The sequence below is a fragment of the Microcaecilia unicolor genome, chromosome 9 (assembly GCF_901765095.1).
Source record: "Microcaecilia unicolor chromosome 9, aMicUni1.1, whole genome shotgun sequence".
Taxonomy (NCBI): domain Eukaryota; kingdom Metazoa; phylum Chordata; class Amphibia; order Gymnophiona; family Siphonopidae; genus Microcaecilia; species Microcaecilia unicolor.
In genome coordinates this window covers 36,823,109-36,842,301 of record NC_044039.1, presented here as the reverse complement: position 1 = coordinate 36,842,301, position 19,193 = coordinate 36,823,109, and the positions used below count along the sequence as shown (strand labels likewise).

The 19,193-nt window shown below is 44.7% G+C and overlaps 1 protein-coding gene across 2 annotated transcripts in view; it reads right to left on the bottom strand.

Moving 5' to 3' along the window:
* The window catches only part of LOC115478063 (zinc finger CCCH-type antiviral protein 1-like), a 108,600-nt gene that overhangs the window by 10,322 nt on the left and 79,085 nt on the right, over nt 1-19,193 (bottom strand). Inside the window, exons 9-12 of one of the 2 annotated variants that reach the window (XM_030215294.1) lie at nt 18,148-18,316; nt 16,192-16,315; nt 11,554-11,650; nt 10,439-10,529 (exon numbers count right to left, since the gene is read on the bottom strand). In XM_030215294.1, the coding sequence (XP_030071154.1) occupies nt 10,439-10,529; nt 11,554-11,650; nt 16,192-16,315; nt 18,148-18,316 (481 nt within the window). The remainder of the gene's footprint in view (nt 1-10,438; nt 10,530-11,553; nt 11,651-16,191; nt 16,316-18,147; nt 18,317-19,193) is intronic. The other variant, XM_030215295.1, reaches the window with a different exon arrangement.

Here is a 19,193-nt window from a genome sequence, read left to right as displayed (position 1 = left end):
TTCTATAAGCAGCACTTAGATTTAGGCACGGAATATGGAATACCCTTAGTTGATATCCCACTGCCTAAAACTATGTGCTTCCATTTACACTAATGAAAATGGGGTGAAAATCCCAGCATGTAGGTTTACGCACACTGGGCCATATTCTATAACTATGCATGTAAATTTTGAACCGCCCATTTTCCTGCCCATAGCCACACCCATTTTGAATTACGCACATTAGCATTTAGGCATTCATTACAGAATACGCTTAGTGAGTTGTGCGCGTAAATTATAATTATTACCAATTAGTGCTTATTATTAAGTGCTGTTATCAATGCTGATTAGCTTATTAAGCCAATTAAGTTACACGCACTATTACAGAATATGCCTGAATTTTGGAACGGATCTCTAGGTGTGCTATATAGAATCCAGGGGTAATTGGCTAACACAGAGATAATGTGGAAGCACTTAGCACCTCCCAAATAGGAGGGGGAAAGGGCTCCTGCTTAACTTTTTACAAGTACTGTACTTAGGTCTTTGTGTGAAACTCCTTAAGAAGCTTCAGCTTATTCAAATCACCTCAGCTAGACTGATTTTTATGCTCAAAAAAATTGATAATATTGCTCTTCATATGATTTATTTAGATTTTGCTCACACCTTTTTCAGTAGTAGCTCAAAGTGAGTTACATTCAGGTACTCTGGATATTTCTCTGTCCCAGGAGGGCTCACAATCTAAGTTTGTACCTTAGGCAATGGAGGGTTAAGTGACTTGCCCAAGATCACAAGGAGCAGCAGTGGGATTTGAACTGGCCATCTCTGGATTGCAAGACCGGTGCTCTAACCACTAGGCCACTCCTCCACTCCTTAAACTTCATTGGCTCCCAGTTCATGAGAGAATAGGTTTATCTGTGCATCTTTCTCTAGATCTTCTTCCTGGTTAAAGTCCTTCAAAGTTCTAGAGGCGTGAGATTTTCCAGGATGGCTGGCTCTCCTTTGTGATTTACCTTTGAATATTAGACTTGAACTATTTTGCTTTTCGTAAAAAGCTTAAGACTTTTATTTGATAGCTATCTTTAAATTGTGTATTGTTTATGTTTGACTTATTCTTGCTGTACACTGCCTTGAGTGAATTCTTTCAAAAAGGCGGTAAATAAATCCTAATAAATAAATCAATGACACTTTCTCTTTTTTTATGAGATATTGTTTGAAACTTATGTTGATTCTGTGATGTTGTATTTTTGTGGAATTATTGTGAACCACATTGGACCCAAGTATGGGGATATAGCCAGTGGTGTGCTGGTAAATTTTTAACAACAGGCTCTCTCCCCGGTCCACCACGGCGCCCCCCCCCCCCCCCCCATCCACCTCTGCGCCCCCCCCAAAATTGCAGAGCTGGCTATAGCCTGGGGGGGGGGGGGGGGGGGGGGCAATGCATTACTCTCGCCAGGAAAAAAACTATTAAATGATCCCAGGTTCCAATATAATTCATGTTTAATGTGGGATAAAATGCCATAAATAAGTAAATAAATAAATATAAACTTTTAATGTTGAGCACCTGATTCTCAAAGTGAACATATTCCAAACACTGTCTATAATGAAAATAAAATGAGTTTTTTTCTACCTTTGTTGTCTGGTGACTGTTTTTCTGATCATACTGGCCCAGTATCTGATTCTGCTGCTATCTGTCCTCTTAACTCCGTTTCCAGGGCTTCCTTTCCATTTATTTCTTTCCTCCTTTCTTCATTTCTGGTCCTCAGCTTCTGCCTATTTTCTCCATCCATGTGCAGTTTTTCTCCTCTCTTCCTTTTCCCTCTTCTCATCTCCTTCCTCACTCTTCCCTCCTCTCCATCCATGTCCAGCATTTCTTCTCTCTCCCTTCCCTCTCCTCCACCCATGTCCAGCAACCCTCCTCTCCCCTGCCTTCCATCCACCCACCCATGTCCAGCAACCCTCCTCTCCCCTGCCCTCCATCCACCCACCCATGTCCAGCAGCCCTGCTCTCCCCTGCCCTCCATCCACCCACCCATGTCCAGCAACTCTCCTCTCCCCTCCATCCACCCACCCATGTCCAGCAGCCCTGCTCTCCCCTGCCCTCCATCCACCCATGTCCAGCAACCCTCCTCTCCCCTCCATCCACCCACCCATGTCCAGCAGTCCTGCTCTCCCCTGCCCTCCATCCACCCATGTCCAGCAACCCTCCTCTCCCCCTGCCATCCCCTCCATGATCCACCCATGTCCAGCAACCCTCGTCTCTCCCCTGCCCTCCTCCCCTCCATCTGCCTTCTTCCCCCCCCCCCCCCGCTCCCCCGGTCGTCCGTATGCCCTCTGCAGCTCTGCGAGTCCCCGATAGCCGTTTCCTTCTTATGCCGCACCCCTACCTTTAAAAATTTTATTTTCCCTCGAGGCGCGCCGGCGTTGAAGGCTTGAAGCGAAGGCAGCAGGCTCAGCTTGGTTCCAGGCCTTCCCTTTGCATCATGGCTCCGCCCTCGCCTGACATATTTCCTGTTTGCGCGAGGGCAGAGCCATGATGCGAAGGGAAGGCCTGGAACCAAGCTGAGCCTGCTGCCTTCGCTTCAAGCCTTCAACGCCGGCGCGCCTCGAGGGAAAATAAAATTTTTAAAGGTAGGGGTGCGGAAGGAAACGGCTATCAGGGACTCGGAGAGCTGCAGACGGACGACCGGGGGAGCAGAGGCGAGCCAGCTCGCAGGGGCCAACAACCGGCTCGCAAGATGCCAATACATTTAACAACCGGCTCTTGCGAGCTTTTGCGAGCCGGCTCCAGCACACCACTGGATATAGCCGTATACAAAAGATGAATTGGTATTGGTACCATGCACTAATGTGAACATTAGCATGCAACCTGAAACTCCAAAAGTAGAAAATGCCTCAAGAAAGTGTTGCATTAAATATGGGATTAGCATGTGGGAAAGTCGCAAGTTAGAACGCTTTAAGCCCAGATTTCAGTGCACTTTAATAAAAAGACCCGTTCATTCACTGCTTGATTTTTTTCCAGTCTCCATCACACTAGCTCATATTTTCTGCAGCCTTAATCAGTTTTACAAGGTTTTCTTTTACACTCAAGTCTTCAGGGTTTTGCCTACAGTGATCAAATTTTCAGATCACACAACATTATTCAAAGACATTAAGAGGGACATTTTCGATATGACGGCTAAATCCAACTTTGGACATTTTGCTGAAAATGTCTAAAAATCAAGTGGCGAATATAGCTATTATTGAACTTGAAAAACGTCTTTTTGTAAAATAGCCATTTCCTAGATGTTTTTAGGTGCTTTGGGCTCAGTGTGTTTTTCTTTTGTGACCACTTTCAAACAAACAAACAAACATACAAAAAGTCCAAGGGAAAAACGCACAAAACAAGCCATTGGAATATATGGGGAGGGGGCAGCATTCTTAGTAGACTGGCCACACAGACATCCCTAGAGAGCAGTGGGACACCCTAGGGAGTGCAGTAGTGGACTTTACATAAAAGGTCCCGGGTACACATCTCACCTGTACCCCCTTATATGTATGGGGAGCCCTCCCAAAACCTACTGTACTCAACCACTACAGTAGCCCTTATGCCTGCAGATGCAACCTATGTGTGGGTACAGTAGGTTTTTGGTGGGGTTTGGAGGGCGTGCACTTTCCACCACAAATGTAATAGTTGAGTGGGATAAGGGCCTGGGTCCCCTTCTCTACAGTACACTGCACCAATCACTAGGCTAATCCAGATACCTAGTTGCTGCTCTAATAGGATTGGCCATAACATCTGACGCTGTCATAGAGGTTGGTATATACTGAGGCTTATTTTCGAAAGAGAAGGGCGCCCATCTTTCGACACAAATCGGAAGATGGGTGTCCTTCTCACAGGGTCGCCCAAATCGACATAATCGAAAGCCGATTTTGGGCGTCCTCAACTGCTTTCTGTCGCGGAGATGACCAAAGTTCAAGGGGGCATGTCGGAGGCATAGCGAAGGTGGGACTAGGGAATGCCTAACACATGGGCATCCTTGACCGATAATGGAAAAAAGAAGGGCGTCCCTGATGAACACTTGGACGACTTTACCTGGTCCTTTTTTTATTATGACCAAGCCACAAAAATGTGCCCTAAATGACCAGATGACCACCGGAGGGAATCGGGGATGACCTACCCTTATTCCCCCCCCAGTGGTTACTAACCCCCTGACACCCTAAAAAAATGTTTTTAAATATTTTTTCCAGCCTCTATGTCAGCCTCAAATATCATACCCAGCTCCATGACAGCAGTATGCAGGTCCCTGGAGCACTTTTAGTGGGTACTGCAGTGCACTTCAGGCAGGCGGACCCAGGCCCATCCCCCCTCCCCCCCATTACACTTGTGGTGGTAAATGTGAGCCCTCCAAAATCCACCACAAACCCACTGTACCCACATCTAGGTGCCCCCCTTCATCCCTAAGGGCTATGGTAGTCGTGTACAGTTGTGGGAAGTGGGTTTTGGGGGCTCAGCACACAAGGTAAGGGAGCTATGCACCTGGGAGCTTTTTCTGAAGTCCACTGCAGTGCCCCCTAGGGTGCCTGGTTGGTGTCCTGGCATGTGAGGGGGACCAGTGCACTACGAATGCTGGCTCCTCCCACGACCAAATGGCTTGGATTTTGTCGTTTCTGAGATGGGTGTCCTCGGTTTCCATTATCTCCGAAAATCGGGGACAACCATCTCTAAGGACGACCATCTTTAAGGTCGACCTAAATGTTGAGATTTGGGCATCCCTGACCATATTATCGAAACGAAAGATGGACGCCCATCTTGTTTCGATAATACGGGTTTCCCCACCCTTTCAAACTCAGGCAAACTTGGGCGCCCCGTTCAATTATGCCCCTCACTGTTTCTTTCACATTATGTGGGGTGGGAGGGGGTCAGTGATCAATAGGGGAGTAAATGGGGGTCATGCCGTAATTCCTCCAGTGGTCATTTAGAGCACCTTTGTATGACTTAGTTGTGATTGGAATAGCTCTACACCAAAACGTCCAACTTTCAGTCCAAGTTTTTTGCTTTGTTCCATTATGGCAGAAAAATGTCCAAGTTGTGGGAACATCCAAATCCCATCCCAACATGCCCCCTTGTGATTTGGACATACTGCAGACGAACTGCATAGAAAAACGTCTTAAAAGTGTGTTTCGAAAATAGCAATTTGGACATTGTTGCAAGAAAAACACCTATCTGCCGCTTTGTGCTGCTTTATGGACGTTTTTCTGTTTTGAAAATGAACCCCTATATCGCATGAAGATTGTGAGGAATTGCAGGAGGATCTTGGGAGACTGGGCATCCAAAAGGCAGATGAAATCTAATGTGGACAAGTACAAAGTGATACACTTGGAGGGGCATAATTGAACGAAAACGCCTATCTCCATGGGCGTTTATCTCCGAGAACGGGTCAGTGAAGGGGCGGACCGAACCGTATTTTCGAAAAAAATAGACGCCCATGTTTTATTCAACAATGTGTGAGCTGGGCGTTTTTGTTTTTCAGCGATAATAGAAAATGAAAGCGCCCAGCTCAAAAACGAATAAATCCAAGACATTTATTCGTGGGAGGGGCCAGGATTCGTAGTGCACTGGTCCCCCTCACATGCCAGGACACCAACCGGGCACCCTAGGGGGCACTTTTACAAAACCAAACAAAAAGGTAAAAGAGCTCCCAGGTGCATAGCACCCTTCCCTTGTGTGTTGAGCCCCCCAAATCCCCCTCAAAACCCACTGCCCACAAGTCTACACCATTACTATAGCCCTAAGGGGTGAAGGGGGGCACCTACATGTGGGTACAGTGGGTTTGGGGGGGTTGGACGACTAATAAGCATTAAGCAGCACAATTGTAACAGGTAGGGGGGGATGGGCCTGGGTCCACCTGCCTGAAGTCCACTGCACCCCCTAACAACTCCTCCAGTGACCTGCATACTGCTGCCAGGGAGCTGGGTATGACATTTGAGGGTGAAAATGAAAATGTGTGAAACATCATTTTTTTGTGGTGGGAGGGGGTTAGTGACCACTGGGGGAGTCAGGGGAGGTCATCCCCGATTCCCTCCAGTGGTCATCTGGTCATTTAGGGCACTTTTTGGGGCCTTATTCGTGAAAAAACAGGGTCCAGGAAAAGTGTCCTAAATTCTAGGTAAAAACGCATACTTTCTTCCCAATATCGGTGAAATGCGCCCATCTTTGTTCGGCAGATAACCACGCCCCAGTTCCGCCTTCGCCACACCTCTGACACGCCCCCATAAACTTTGTCCGCATCCGCGACGGAGTGCAGTTGAAAACGCCCAAAAATCGGCTTTCGATTATACCGCTTTATTCGTTTTTGTGAGATAAACGTCCATCTCCCGATTTAGGTCGGAACTTGGGCGTTTTTCTCGTTCGATTATAAGCTGGATAGGGGATAATCCAAATTAGAGCTACATGATCTAGGTTCCACATGACGAGTCACCACCCTGTAAAAGGATCTAGAGGTCATTGTGGACACCATGTTGAAATCTTCTGCTCAGTGCGCGGTGGCGGCGAAAAAAGTAAACAGAATGTTAGGGATTATTAGGAAGGGAATAGAGAATATCATAATGCTTGTGTATTGTTCCCTGGTACAAACTCACCTTGAGTACTGAATGAAACTCTGGCTGCTGCAACTCTACAAAGGTATAGCACAATTAAAAAAGGTACAGAGAAGGGCAACCAACATGATTACGGGAATGGAATGACTCATATGAGATGAGGCTGAAGAGATTAGGGCTCTTCAGCTTGGAGAAGAGACAACTGAGGGAAGGGGATATATCATAGATGTCTGTAAAATCTGGAGTGGACTGGAAGGATAAACCCACATCAATTGTGACCATCTCTAAGAAAACATGACTAAAGTCTATTGACATTAGTCAAGTCTTCCCATTAGAGAGTCACAACTGTTTACTCTTTTAAAAAGTATAAATACTATGGGACACTCCATGAAGTTACTAAGTTGTACCTTTAAAACAAATAGGAGAAAATATTTTTTTTTCGCTCAGCACAGAGTTAAGCTTTGAAACTTGTTGCCAGAGGATGTGATCGTAAAAGCAGTTAGTGTTGCTGAGGACTTAATTTATCAGTTAGTGTGTGTTAAGTTGATTAGTACACGGTAAACCAATTTAGTGCACACTAAAGCCCTCATTCTATAATTTGGCACTTGCATTTAGACGCTGAGTGCACATATAAGTTATAGAATACTAGCAGTTATGCGCATATGTGTACCCTTACCCTTAACAGTGTCAGTAGGGAGCCCAAGCGTTATTCTGTAATGCTTCATCTAACTTACACAGTGCATAAAAGCAAGTGGGCAAGCATGAGCAGGATGGGGCGGGGCTCCCACTTATGTGCGTAACTTAGAGAATACTGAATGGGCAGAGAATGGACAGGATGAGGAGGGGCTCCCACTTATGTGCGTAACTGAGAATACTGTAAGGTTATATGTGTGCCTCTGCCACATTTAAACACCTGCAGTTACACCAGCTCTATGGCTGGTGTAAGTGCGAGCACCTAAATATTAAATACCCCAATACCAGTAACACTAGTCTTCTATAATGGAACCTGGATGTCCAGGTGTCATTAATAAGCGTTCACTGCATATACTCAGGGGACCTAAATGGGGGCGTCCAGTTGTAGAACTGCCCCCATAAAGGGTTAATTACCGCACGCAAGGTAAGGGAGCTATGTACCTGGGAGCAATTTCTGAAGTCCACTGCAGTGCCCCCTAGGGTGCTCGGTTGGTGTCCTGGCATGTGAGGGGGACCAGTGCACTACGAATGCTGGCTCCTCCCACGACCAAAGGGCTTCTCAGAATGGACGTCCTTGGTTTCCATTATCACCGAAAATCAGGGACGACAATCTCTAAGGACGACCATCTCTAAGGTCGACTTAAATTTCACGATTTGGGCATCCATCTTGTTTCGATAATACGGGTTTCCCCACCCCTCCATTGGGACATTTTGCAAGGACGTCCTCAGCAAAACTTGGGCGTTCCTTTCGATTATGCCCCTCTTTGTATTCCAAAACTTGTGTCCTATTAAACCTGTTTTGAAAGGAAGCTGACACCATTTTGAAGTAATACAATTTTTAAATGAGAATGATTGCTACAACTGGTCCCTGTAATCCCTGAAGCAGCAGTTCAGTGAAACACTGGCCACTTTCAATGAGAGCGAGTCTTCAGTTAAAGCAGATAAGTTACGTTTCTGTTTCTCATGATTTTTCACTGAAGTTTCTGCATTGCACAGAGCTGAGTGTAAATCATTCTTTGGGGGGGGGGGGGTTATGCCTATGAAGTAATTGCCCATTAAGCCTTACTAAACTTTACTGTTGGAGGTGGGCTCTGAAGTCTTTTTGTCCGTTTGATTGTTTAATTTTCACTTTAGCTCTGTGTCAGACTTGTGAGTTCTTGTACCAAGTAGAGCACTGCTGAGCCCGGTACTCGGACCAGGTTCTGCTTGGCAGCCTGAGAACCCCGGGTTTTACCTGCGCTGACCACCGTTCCCCAGGGGTTAAGCCCCTAGGTGTGGGCGGCCTGCAGGACTTATGAGACAGAGCTGGAAGCGGGGTGGTGAACGCATTGGCAAGGCAGGCAGCAGCAGGCAAGAGAGTGATCCAGGTACAGGCAAAGTCAGTAGGCAGGCAGCAGGCAAGAGAGTAATCCAGGTACAGGTGGTCAGTAGGCAGGCAGCAGTCAAGAGAGTAATCCAGGTACAGGCAAAGTCAGTAGGCAGGCAGCAGGCAAGAGTAATCCAGGTACAGGCAAAGTCAGTAGGCAGGCAGCAGGCAAGAGAGTAATCCAGGTACAGGCAAAGTCAGTAGGCAGGCAGCAGGCAAGAGAGTAATCCAGGTACAGGCAAAGTCAGTAGGCAGGCAGCAGGCAAGAGTAATCCAGGTACAGGCACAGTCAGTAGGCAGGCAGCAGGCAAGAGAGTAATCCAGGTACAAGCAAGGTCAGTAGGCAGGCAGCAGGCAAGAGAGTAATCCAGGTACAGGCAAGGTCAGTAGGCAGGCAGCAGGCAAGAGAGTAATCCAAGCACAGGCAAAGTCAGCAACGAGGGACAAAGTAGAGAAGAGGCAAACTACTGAGCAAGTAACACCTATCAAAATAGAAGCCGAAGCAGGGAGTCCAGGAAGAGCTCAGCAGATAAAGTGCTGGCGTCTGACATCAGAAGGAATCAGGGAGAAGGGGGCACAGCCATAGGACAAGAGCAGGGGAAGGAGGAACCGGAAGACCAATAGGAGAGAAGCAAAGGAAGCCAGGCACAGGGAGAGCAGACACAGGTGCGTGGAAGCAAAGCAATCAAGAAGCCTGGAAGCCAGGCAGAGACAGACAGCAGAGCCAGGTGCATGGAAGCAAAGCAATCAAGGAGCTTGCAATCACCGTCTCACTGAACAAACCCAGAGAAGGACTACATACACATGGCTCAGGGCTGTGCCAGTCAAGTGTGCATATTGACGGGACCCCGCGCAGCCCAAGGATGCTGCTGGTGTTGAGGTAGGGGACATGACACTCTGCAATGTGGTATTGAAAATAGTGAATATGGGTAAAAATTAATAGGCCCTGTCTAGCTTGCTTTTTGATGATACTGGGAGAGTTTTGTTGGTAGATGCCTTTAAGGTGTCTCCACACTCTGATTTATCTGTGGACAACATGGCTACTGCTCTGTGTGCTTATCATACAATGTTCAAGATGTTTAGTATAAAGCTGTCTGGTTTTGCAGATCAGCCAGCTTTGTATATATAACTTATTCCCTTATCTATGATCTATAGCTATAGCCTGTGTCCTTTTGGCTTTCTCAGGGCCAAGTTAATTGACAGGTTTGCTTGGCCTAAAATAGGCCATAGACTTTAAAACCTCTGTTTGTTTCAAACAGACTCTGAATTTTCAGTGAAGAACAAGCATGAGTGATAAGTATTCGAGGGACGGAGGTTACAAAGGGCAAATGATGGATAACTGGGAAAAATACAAAAAAAAAAAAAAGCAGAATTATGTGAAGGTGATCTTAGAGGTCAGAGCTGAAGAATACCAGATAAGTAAGAGAGAAAATATAAGGCATTAAGTGATTGGACAAAATTGGGCTTCAGTAATCTGAGAAGCACATCTTGTGGCAGTCAGAGTCTGATAGCTTACAAAGGAAACACAGAGAGAGAGATATTTTCCTTATACTGAAATTTGGACTGATATAAATAAGAATTAAATTATCTGTAATACTGGGATACAAGAATTTTTATTGTAACCATTTATTTACTCTAATACATTTTAGCATTATTATAAAAACTAATCCCTATAGTGCTTCCTTTGCCAGAAGGGCTTTCTTTCAGTCTTCTGTTTTGTTTAGCTTCCCTTCAGAGGCAAGAGGGTTGTTAATTGTTAATACAAAGATTTAGACCAATCCATGAGGCCTCTCGGCCATAGCGTTCAGAATAATATTATACACATACCTTGTAGCCCACGACTGGCAGTGCTGCTCTGTCCCAGTTGGGAGGGAAGGATTTTGAGGGAGAAGTCGGCTGTGGATCATCGGGTTTACTGCTTGAAAAGAAATGCATTTTAGAGCGTGGTAATTCAGTCACAGAATATTTTTTCACATGAAGAATGCCAATTCAAACAACAATCCCATATTAGCATTCAAATTTCATTGCTATATCATGTCGATTTATCCTCACCTCCTCCAGACACTCACTGTTAGAAAAGAGCTGAAATGACTGTAACTTACTGATTCCCCCCTCCCTTTCACTGAGCTGTAATAACATATGCAAACTTAGATGAGTTTATACTATTTAAACCCAGTGTAACTGCACTGACCCGATGAAGAAAGGATAACTCTCAAAAGCTTCTTAAAGAAACATCAGGTTAGTCCAATAAAAAAGTATCACCTATGACTTGTCACCTAACCATTATTTCCACAGTTTCCACAGTCTAAAGCAGGGGCTTAGCTAGACTTCGGCAGGAGGGGGGCCAGAGCCCGAGGTGAAGGGGCACATTTTAGCCCACCCACCCCCAGCGCCGCGGACCCCCCCTGCCACCTTTGACCCCCCCCCGGCGCCCCTTCCCTTTCGACCCCCCCCTTCCCGCCAACCCTCCCCTGAGTCCCCCGCTGCCGCTGTTGGGTACCTATGCTGGCGGGGGTTCCCAACCCCTGCCAGCCGAAGTCCTCCTCAGCCGGTCTCCGGGCCGGCGCGTTGCTGCAGCTGATGTGGAAGCTTAGGATTCTGTTTCTTCTGTGTGAGTCGTCCTGATGTCCTGCACGTTGACTCGCACAGAAACAAATCCAAGGCTTCCACACATCTGCTGCAGCAACGCGCTGGCCCAGAGACCAGCTGGCGGGGGTTGGGGACCCCCGCCAGCATAGGTACCCGATGGTGGCAGCGGGGGAGGGTTAGCTGCGGCGGCAAGGGGGGGGGTCGGCGGGGGCCAGGGCCAAATATGGGGGGCCCAGGCCCCCGTGGCCCCACATAGCTATGCCCCTAGTCTAAAGATGCACATTCAGACATCTCATGACCACATTTAATAGGTCTTAAAAGCAATTTTAATAAGAATGAATGCTTCTCCATACCTCATCTTTATCTTAAGCACATCCGCGTAGGACAAAAACTTAGGTCTCCTGCGAATCTCTCGCTTAGTCATGTAGACTACATTTTTCTGCACCATATCTTCAAATAAAGAAGAATTTGGATCATACGTTAGAAAAAGGGAATTTTTCGCAGTTACAGAATGGAACCTCATCTGAACATATGAGGTACAGGGCAATTTTGAACAGTCCACCTGTTTACAAAGGGCAGGTACTTTTGTACACACTGGGGCTGATATTCAGACCATGGGAGGTAGCCGGGCTGCTTGCTGTGGTCAGCGCTAAGCCTAGACATTTAATGCCAGGCCGTTTCAAGTGACTGACATTGAATATCCGGTTTAACTTTGGCCGTTTCAACTTAACCAGCCAAGCCGATATTCAGTGCTAGCCGGTTAAGTTGAAACCAGTCAAAGATATATCACCTATTGACGTGGCCAAATATGGCCGCCAAACTTAGCCAGCTTCACTTTGAAAATCAGCAGATAGACAGATATATCGCATGATATAACCGGCTTATCTACTAGGTGCTAACCGGTGATATTCAGCGTGGGATAGCCAGCTAAACCCCACTGAGTATCAGGGGTCCTTTTACAAAGGTGCGCTGAAAAATGGCTTGTGTAGGCGTGGGTTTTGGGCGCACGCAGATCCATTTTTCAGCGCGCCTGCAAAAAATGCCTTTTTTTTTTTGTTGCCGAAAATGGACATGTGGGAAAATCAAAATTGCCGCACGTCCATTTAGGGTCTGAGACCTTACCGCCAGCCATAGACCTAGCAGTAAAGAATTTGGGCGGTACTGACCTGTGCGCGTCCGCTACACACGCCAGAAAATAAAAAAATATGCTTCAGACGCGCATAGCGGATGTGAGCCAAAATTGAAATTACCGTAAGGGCCACGCGGTAGCTGGGCAGTAATTCCAATTTGGCACGCGTAGTTGCCTACGTGGCTTAGTAAAAGGGGCCCTAAGTGCCATTTAGGTGGCTAAACTGTTCTAAATGTTGGGGGGACACATCTTGCAGTTAAATTTCAAAAGGGAAAACACCTAGGTAGTTTCTCACTGAAAATGAGCTATTGCTAAGTTTATAACTGTAACTGTATTTATTTCGCTAGTTCATTGTAAGCCGCTTTGAGACTGCACAACCATGGCAAAAGGCGGGGTATAAATGATCTAAATAAAATAAATAAATAAGGGTAATTCTATAAAGGGCACCTACATTTAGGCGCCAACTGCACACACCAATGTATAGAATAGTCGGGGCTCTTCTAATTGGTGTTACAAACACTTGCAACTGTGTGCTTTTCAATGTCATTTGTAATTCCTGGTTCCAGGATGAGGAGAGCCTGATATAGTCAATATCCTGAAGATATTTGTGGTGGTTTGACAAAGACATGGTCATTTGTGACTCCTTTTTTGTGTGTGGGGGTGGTGGTACTTGTTTGTTTCAGGGGGTACCTTCTGTTTTTTTGTGTGTATCTTCTTTTTTTGTGTGTGTGTGTGGTCCAGTACAAATACACCCAGCTCCCCAGGATCAAGGTCCGCTGCACTAACCACTAGGCTACTCCTCCACTACCAACATTCCATGTAGAATCTCAAATAGTAGCAACCACTAGGCTACTCTTCCACTCCTTGGGATTCCGGAATCTTGCTATTCTTTGGGGTTCTACATGGAATGTTGCTACTCCTTGAGATTGTGCATGGAATCTTGTTAATGGCAATTGATATACCGCCTTTCTGAGGTTTTTTGCAACTACATTCAAAGCAGTTTACATATATTCAGGTACTTATTTTGTACCAGGAGCAATGGAGGGTTAAGTGTCTTGCCCAGAGTCACAAGGAGCTGCAGTGGGAATTGAACTCAGTTTCCCAGGATCAAAGTCTGCTGCACTACTAGGCTACTCCTCCACTACCAACATTCCATGTAGAATCTCAAATAGTAGCAACCACTAGGCTACTCTTCCACTCCTTGGGATTCCGGAATCTTGCTATTCTTTGGGGTTCTACATGGAATGTTGCTACTCCTTGAGATTGTGCATGGAATCTTGTTAATGGCAATTGATATACCGCCTTTCTGAGGTTTTTTGCAACTACATTCAAAGCAGTTTACATATATTCAGGTACTTATTTTATACCAGGAGCAATGGAGGGTTAAGTGTCTTGCCCAGAGTCACAAGGAGCTGCAGTGGGAATTGAACTCAGTTTCCCAGGATCAAAGTCTGCTGCACTACTAGGCTACTCCTCCACTACCAACATTCCATGTAGAATCTCAAATAGTAGCAACCACTAGGCTACTCTTCCTTGGGATTCCAGAATCTTGCTATTCTTTGGGGTTCTACATGGAATGTTGCTACTCTTTGAGATTGTGCATGGAATCTTGTTAATGGGACTTGATATTTCGCCTTTCTGAGGTTTTTTGCAACTACATTCAAAGCGGTTTGCATATATTCAGGTACTTATTTTGCACCTGGGGCAATGGAGGGTTAAGTGGACTTGCCCACCGTCACAAGGAGCTGCAGTGGGAATTGAACTCAGTTCCCCAGGATCAAAGTCTGCTGCACGAACCACTAGGCTACTCCTCCACTACCAACATTCCATGTAGAATCTCAAATAGTAGCAACCACTAGGCTACTCTTCCACTCCTCTGTAAAGACACCATACAACCTCGACTGTAAGCAATGATGTTCATGTTCTTCTGTTCAACTGTGTTAAAGGTGGACACTAAACAAGACACTTTCTGCTCTACTGACACAGCTCCCCAACTGAGACAGGAGCTGTCTCAGAAACCAATCAGATAGGTTAAAGGGAATCAGATAGGTTAAAGGTATTGCAAGCTAGAAGCGTTTTGTTCTTCTATTTCAGGAATATTGTTCCAATTCTTATTTTCACAGCTCGGCCATTAATATTCAGCTAGTGAGTGTTTCTGGACAACTTCTCCTTCCTTAGTGTCTTAAGAAGGAGCCTCTCCTGCTCAGTTAAATCACTTTGAATATTGGCCCAAGTATATGTAAAAGTTTTCCTAGCAGTTTGTTCAAGCACTTGAATTCATTAACATTTGTAATGGTTGGGGTGACTAACAACCAGGATGAACTTTTTTTCAAAGAAAAACTTCAAAAACAAATATCTCAAGAGCATAGCACACAAGCTTTTGAGACCACCCAGGTATGTTGAAAAGAGAAACAAATTTGTTTGATTATTTAAATGCAATATTTACATATTTATTGATATATTTATGTATTTGAGCTTAAATTTTATTTTATCTATGTCTTTTTTTGTCATAGACGGTGATTTATCTGTTTCTCTTTTGGACATTTCTTTGATAAACTGCTCGATTTTGTATGGTTTAAGCATGCCATTTTTTAATATTGTTATTTCAAGTATTATTCTTTTTGTATTTTATTATTTATGTATTTCTAGATGTTCGTGTTTGTTTTAAGAGTGTACTATTCATTGTTTTATATACATGCATTTTTTTTTGGTCCTTGCTTGATCATTAAAGAACGCATTACTTTCAAAGCATGCACATTAGTCCACAAAATCATTCACGGTGAAGCCCCAGCCTACATGTCTGATCTAATAGATCTACCACCCAGAAATGCTAAAAGATCATCCCGAACTATCCTCAACCTCCACTTCCCTAATTGCAAAGGCTTGAAATACAAGGCGCTGCACGCGTCAACCTTTTCTTACATGAGCACGCAATTCTGGAATTCACTGCCGCGCAACTTGAAAACGACCTACGAGCAAGCCACCTTCCGCAAACTATTGAAGACCCATCTTTTTGAGAATACTTACGGAAAGAACCAAAACACATAAAGCCACCCACGGTTCAATAATGCTTCAATACAGCCACTCTGAATTCTCATCCCCTGTAATCTCACCACACTCATACTTCTACTCACAGAAAATGTATACCATATGCTTTCTTGTTGTTATGTACTGCCCCTTTTAGTTTCCCGTTGTTCCCCCAATGTTTCAATGCTCTTTTCCATTGTTATATTCCTTACTGATACTCTGAGTTTGTCTCGCTTAACTCCTCACAATGTAATCAATCCATAACCGAGTAGTAACAAATTGTATTTCTATCACTCACAACTTATTGTAAGCCACACTGAGCCCGCAAAAAGGTGGGAAAAGGTGGGATACAAATGCAATAAAATAAATAAATAAATGAAGCCAGGTTTGTTTTATAAATAAGTATTTATGCTTTGTTATTTTTTTGTATTGTTTTTGCAGAAGTTTTTGGACTCCTGAGGCAAGCGCGCATTGAGCAGAAATGCAGGTCTGCATCGAGTCTTTTTACATAGACTTGTATTGAGTTGAATTGCTTTTAATAAATATCCCTGAGTTAGAACTTATTTGGTCGCTCTCCCTTTTTTTGTGGTTTTTTGAGTCACTGTTGTGCAATGATTAACTTCTCCAGCCTAAACCTGTGTGGGATTTTTAGAATACATTTTCAACTTCCTTTTACGCTGACTTGACACAGCCTCCATTTCTATCATGGTAAAATATCTTAAGCAATAGAACTGAAAATAATGACAAAGTAAGTGAGTGAAGACAAGACAAGGCCATCAACTAGAATCTACTTATTAACCCAAAGCCAGTGAAATGTATTGGAAGGATGTACTACCTGCAAAGTTGATCTCATAGGACTGGGAGCCAGCCTGGAATGACACTATGGCCTCCTTGTCTGCCAGATACACATTCTCCAGACCAAAGGAAGAAAGCGAGGAGGCTGTCTTATGGTTTCCAGACTGGGGAGACAAAGATGCACTGAAGACCACAAACAGCAATACTTCATCAAACATGTCAGTCAAAAGCAGGTTTTACTGGGTACAGTTCAGATTTTTATCTCTCAGAGATTCTTGCACTTTCTTTCCATTTTTCCCATCCTCGTATTTTGGATCATTTCTCACTTAGGGCCCTTTTACCAAACTGCAGTAAAAAGTGGCCTTAGCGCGTGCTTACACAGGTCTTTGCCACACACTAAGGCCATTTTTACCACATGGGTAAAATGGCCGAATTTCAGTTTTTTCTATTAATGGCCATGTGCCATTATGTAGGCAGTAAGGGCTCATGTGCTAATCAGTTAGCATGCAGCAATGCAGCTGCACTAACTGATTAGAGCAGAATACTCCTACTCTCCGCCCCAGACCTGACCCAACGCTAAAAAATAGAGGGGCCAATATTCAGACCAGCTAACTCCCATGGTTACCATTAAACCCGGATATTCAATGCCGGGTCATTTCCGGTGACCGACACTGAATATCTGGTTTATTTTTGGCCGGCTAGATGATAACCGGCTATGTTGATACTCAGACTTACTAACCAGCCAAAAATATCCCAAATATTCACATGGCCAAATATAGCCACTAAAATGGGGCTGAAAATCAGCGGATAGCCGGTTATGTCGGCCAACCGGCTATCTGCTGCTGAATAACGCCAGATAGCTGGTTTGGGGCACTTAACCGGCTAGGTGCTGATCCTGGCCGGTTAAATGCTTTTGAATTTCGGGAGGAGAATCTATTTTTTAGCATATGAGAAGTGTGCGCTGATTTCAAAATTACCACGGGACGTCTGAGAACGCCCTGCAGTAAGGCATTTTAAGCTGCTGTAAGCACGGGTTAGTGCTTATCAGACTTTAGTAAAGGATCCCTTAATTATGTATTATACTGATCTGCATTTCCACTTTACGGGAAAGTGCTGTGGGTGCAGCAATCTACAAATATGAAAATAATTCTAGAGATCATTATACATGAATGTCCGGGATCTGAAAGCCCCCCCCCCCCCCTTTCAGAGACCCTGCAAAAGAAAAGCAGACTTTATACTAAAAAAAAAAGCATTTTTTTCCTACAACTGACACTCTTCATCTGGTTTAAGGACAGTTATCATTCATCAGAGAGCTGTTAATGATATATGAACAGGAAAGTATTAAGGTATAAAAATGTACCTAGGGCCCAAATATTTAGGAGAGGCCATTCAGGTGTGTAGTTCAATGACTCCCAGGGTAGGGTTACCATATTTGGTCCCCCCAAAAAGAGGACACATGCCCCGCCCCTGCCACATATCACCCCACCCCTTTCACCTCACCCCCCCCTCCCGTCACACCCTCCTAAGGGTATCCTAGCCTCCCCTCCCCTTACTCTACTGCCTTGGTGGTCTAGTGACCTCTTCTTTCCTGCCCGGAGCACTGCCCTACATTCTGTTCCCCTTGGAATGCTGAGTGCTGACGGTCCCGGCGCCGATTCAAAATGTCCGCCAAGAGTAGAAGCGGCCTCGCAAGAGTTCTGCAGAACCCCCCCCCCCCCCCATCTTCAGAGAACTATTCATTCTTCTCAACCCTGTGTGTTGTCCTTCACTTGACAGGGAACAGTGCTTCTTCCTCTGCAATTAGATCTAAAAGGGGCCTCATTTGTAGGAATTTTAGTTTATTTTATGAGGGGGGCCAATCAAGCTTGTCTTCCTAGGGTTCACCAATGGCTTGATCCTGTCCTGTGCATGAAAAGGAGGCAGAGGGAAAGACGAAACTTGGATAGACAAAATATATATATATATTCCTTTGTTTATCCCTCAGCTGAACACTCACCTGCTTTCCATACTCAATCCACTGACCATACTCATTCTTCCAGTACCAGAGCCACTCTGTGGTCAGCTGGAACTTTGTTGGTTTTGTGACGGAGGAAGCTGTGGAAAGGCGTCGAACTGGGATGAAGGCACAAGTCATCTTCTCAAAGTCAACGTTATGAGTTCCTGAACTGGAAACGAAAAAGCATAGGAAGAAAAGAGTTTACTTTGAGGCATATTTTCAAAGCACTTTGGGAGGCTAAGTTCCATAGGTTTCTATGGAACTTTGGGAGGCTAAGTGCTTTGAAAATGAGCCTCTTTGTGAAACAGTTTACTTGAACAGAGCTGAAGTATGTCTAAACATAGCCGTGAAACAGAGTTGTAAAGGAGAACAAAATCTTTTATTATTTGATTATTGTTGTTAATTTGCTTGTACTTTCTTTTATTCTTTAATCTTTATTTTTTCCTCATTTGTATTGTTAGTCTTCTGTAATTTATTATTATTGGTTATTTGGTCTTGTGATATTGTACGTTTATGTTTATTAATATTTTAGATACTGCCTAGCTTCTTCAGATCACGTCATGAGGGGGAGGAATATGTAGAAGCTGATAAGGATAAAGCTGAACTACTTAACAATTATTTCTGTTCTGTGTTTACGGACAAAAGACAAGGGGTAGGATCGCAGAAAACAAATGCTAGTGGGGATGGATGTATGGTAGACTGGGACCGATTTTCAGAAGACTGTGTTCATGAGGAGCTAGTTAAACTAAAAGTAGACAAAGAGATGGAGCCTGATGGGATAAGGGTACTCAGGGAATTCGGAGATGTTCTGCTTCACTAGAGGCAGATCGTGTCAGACAAAATCTGATTGATTTCTTTGACTGGGTGACCAAACAGTTGGACGTTAGGAAGGGCACTAAATGTGGTGTATTTGGATTTTAGCAAAGCCTTTGACATGGTCCCGTACAGGTGACTGATAAATAAACTGAGTGCTCTTGGTATGGAACCTAAAGTGACTCACTGGGTTAAAAACTGGTTAAGTGGAAGGAGACAGAGGGTAGGGATAA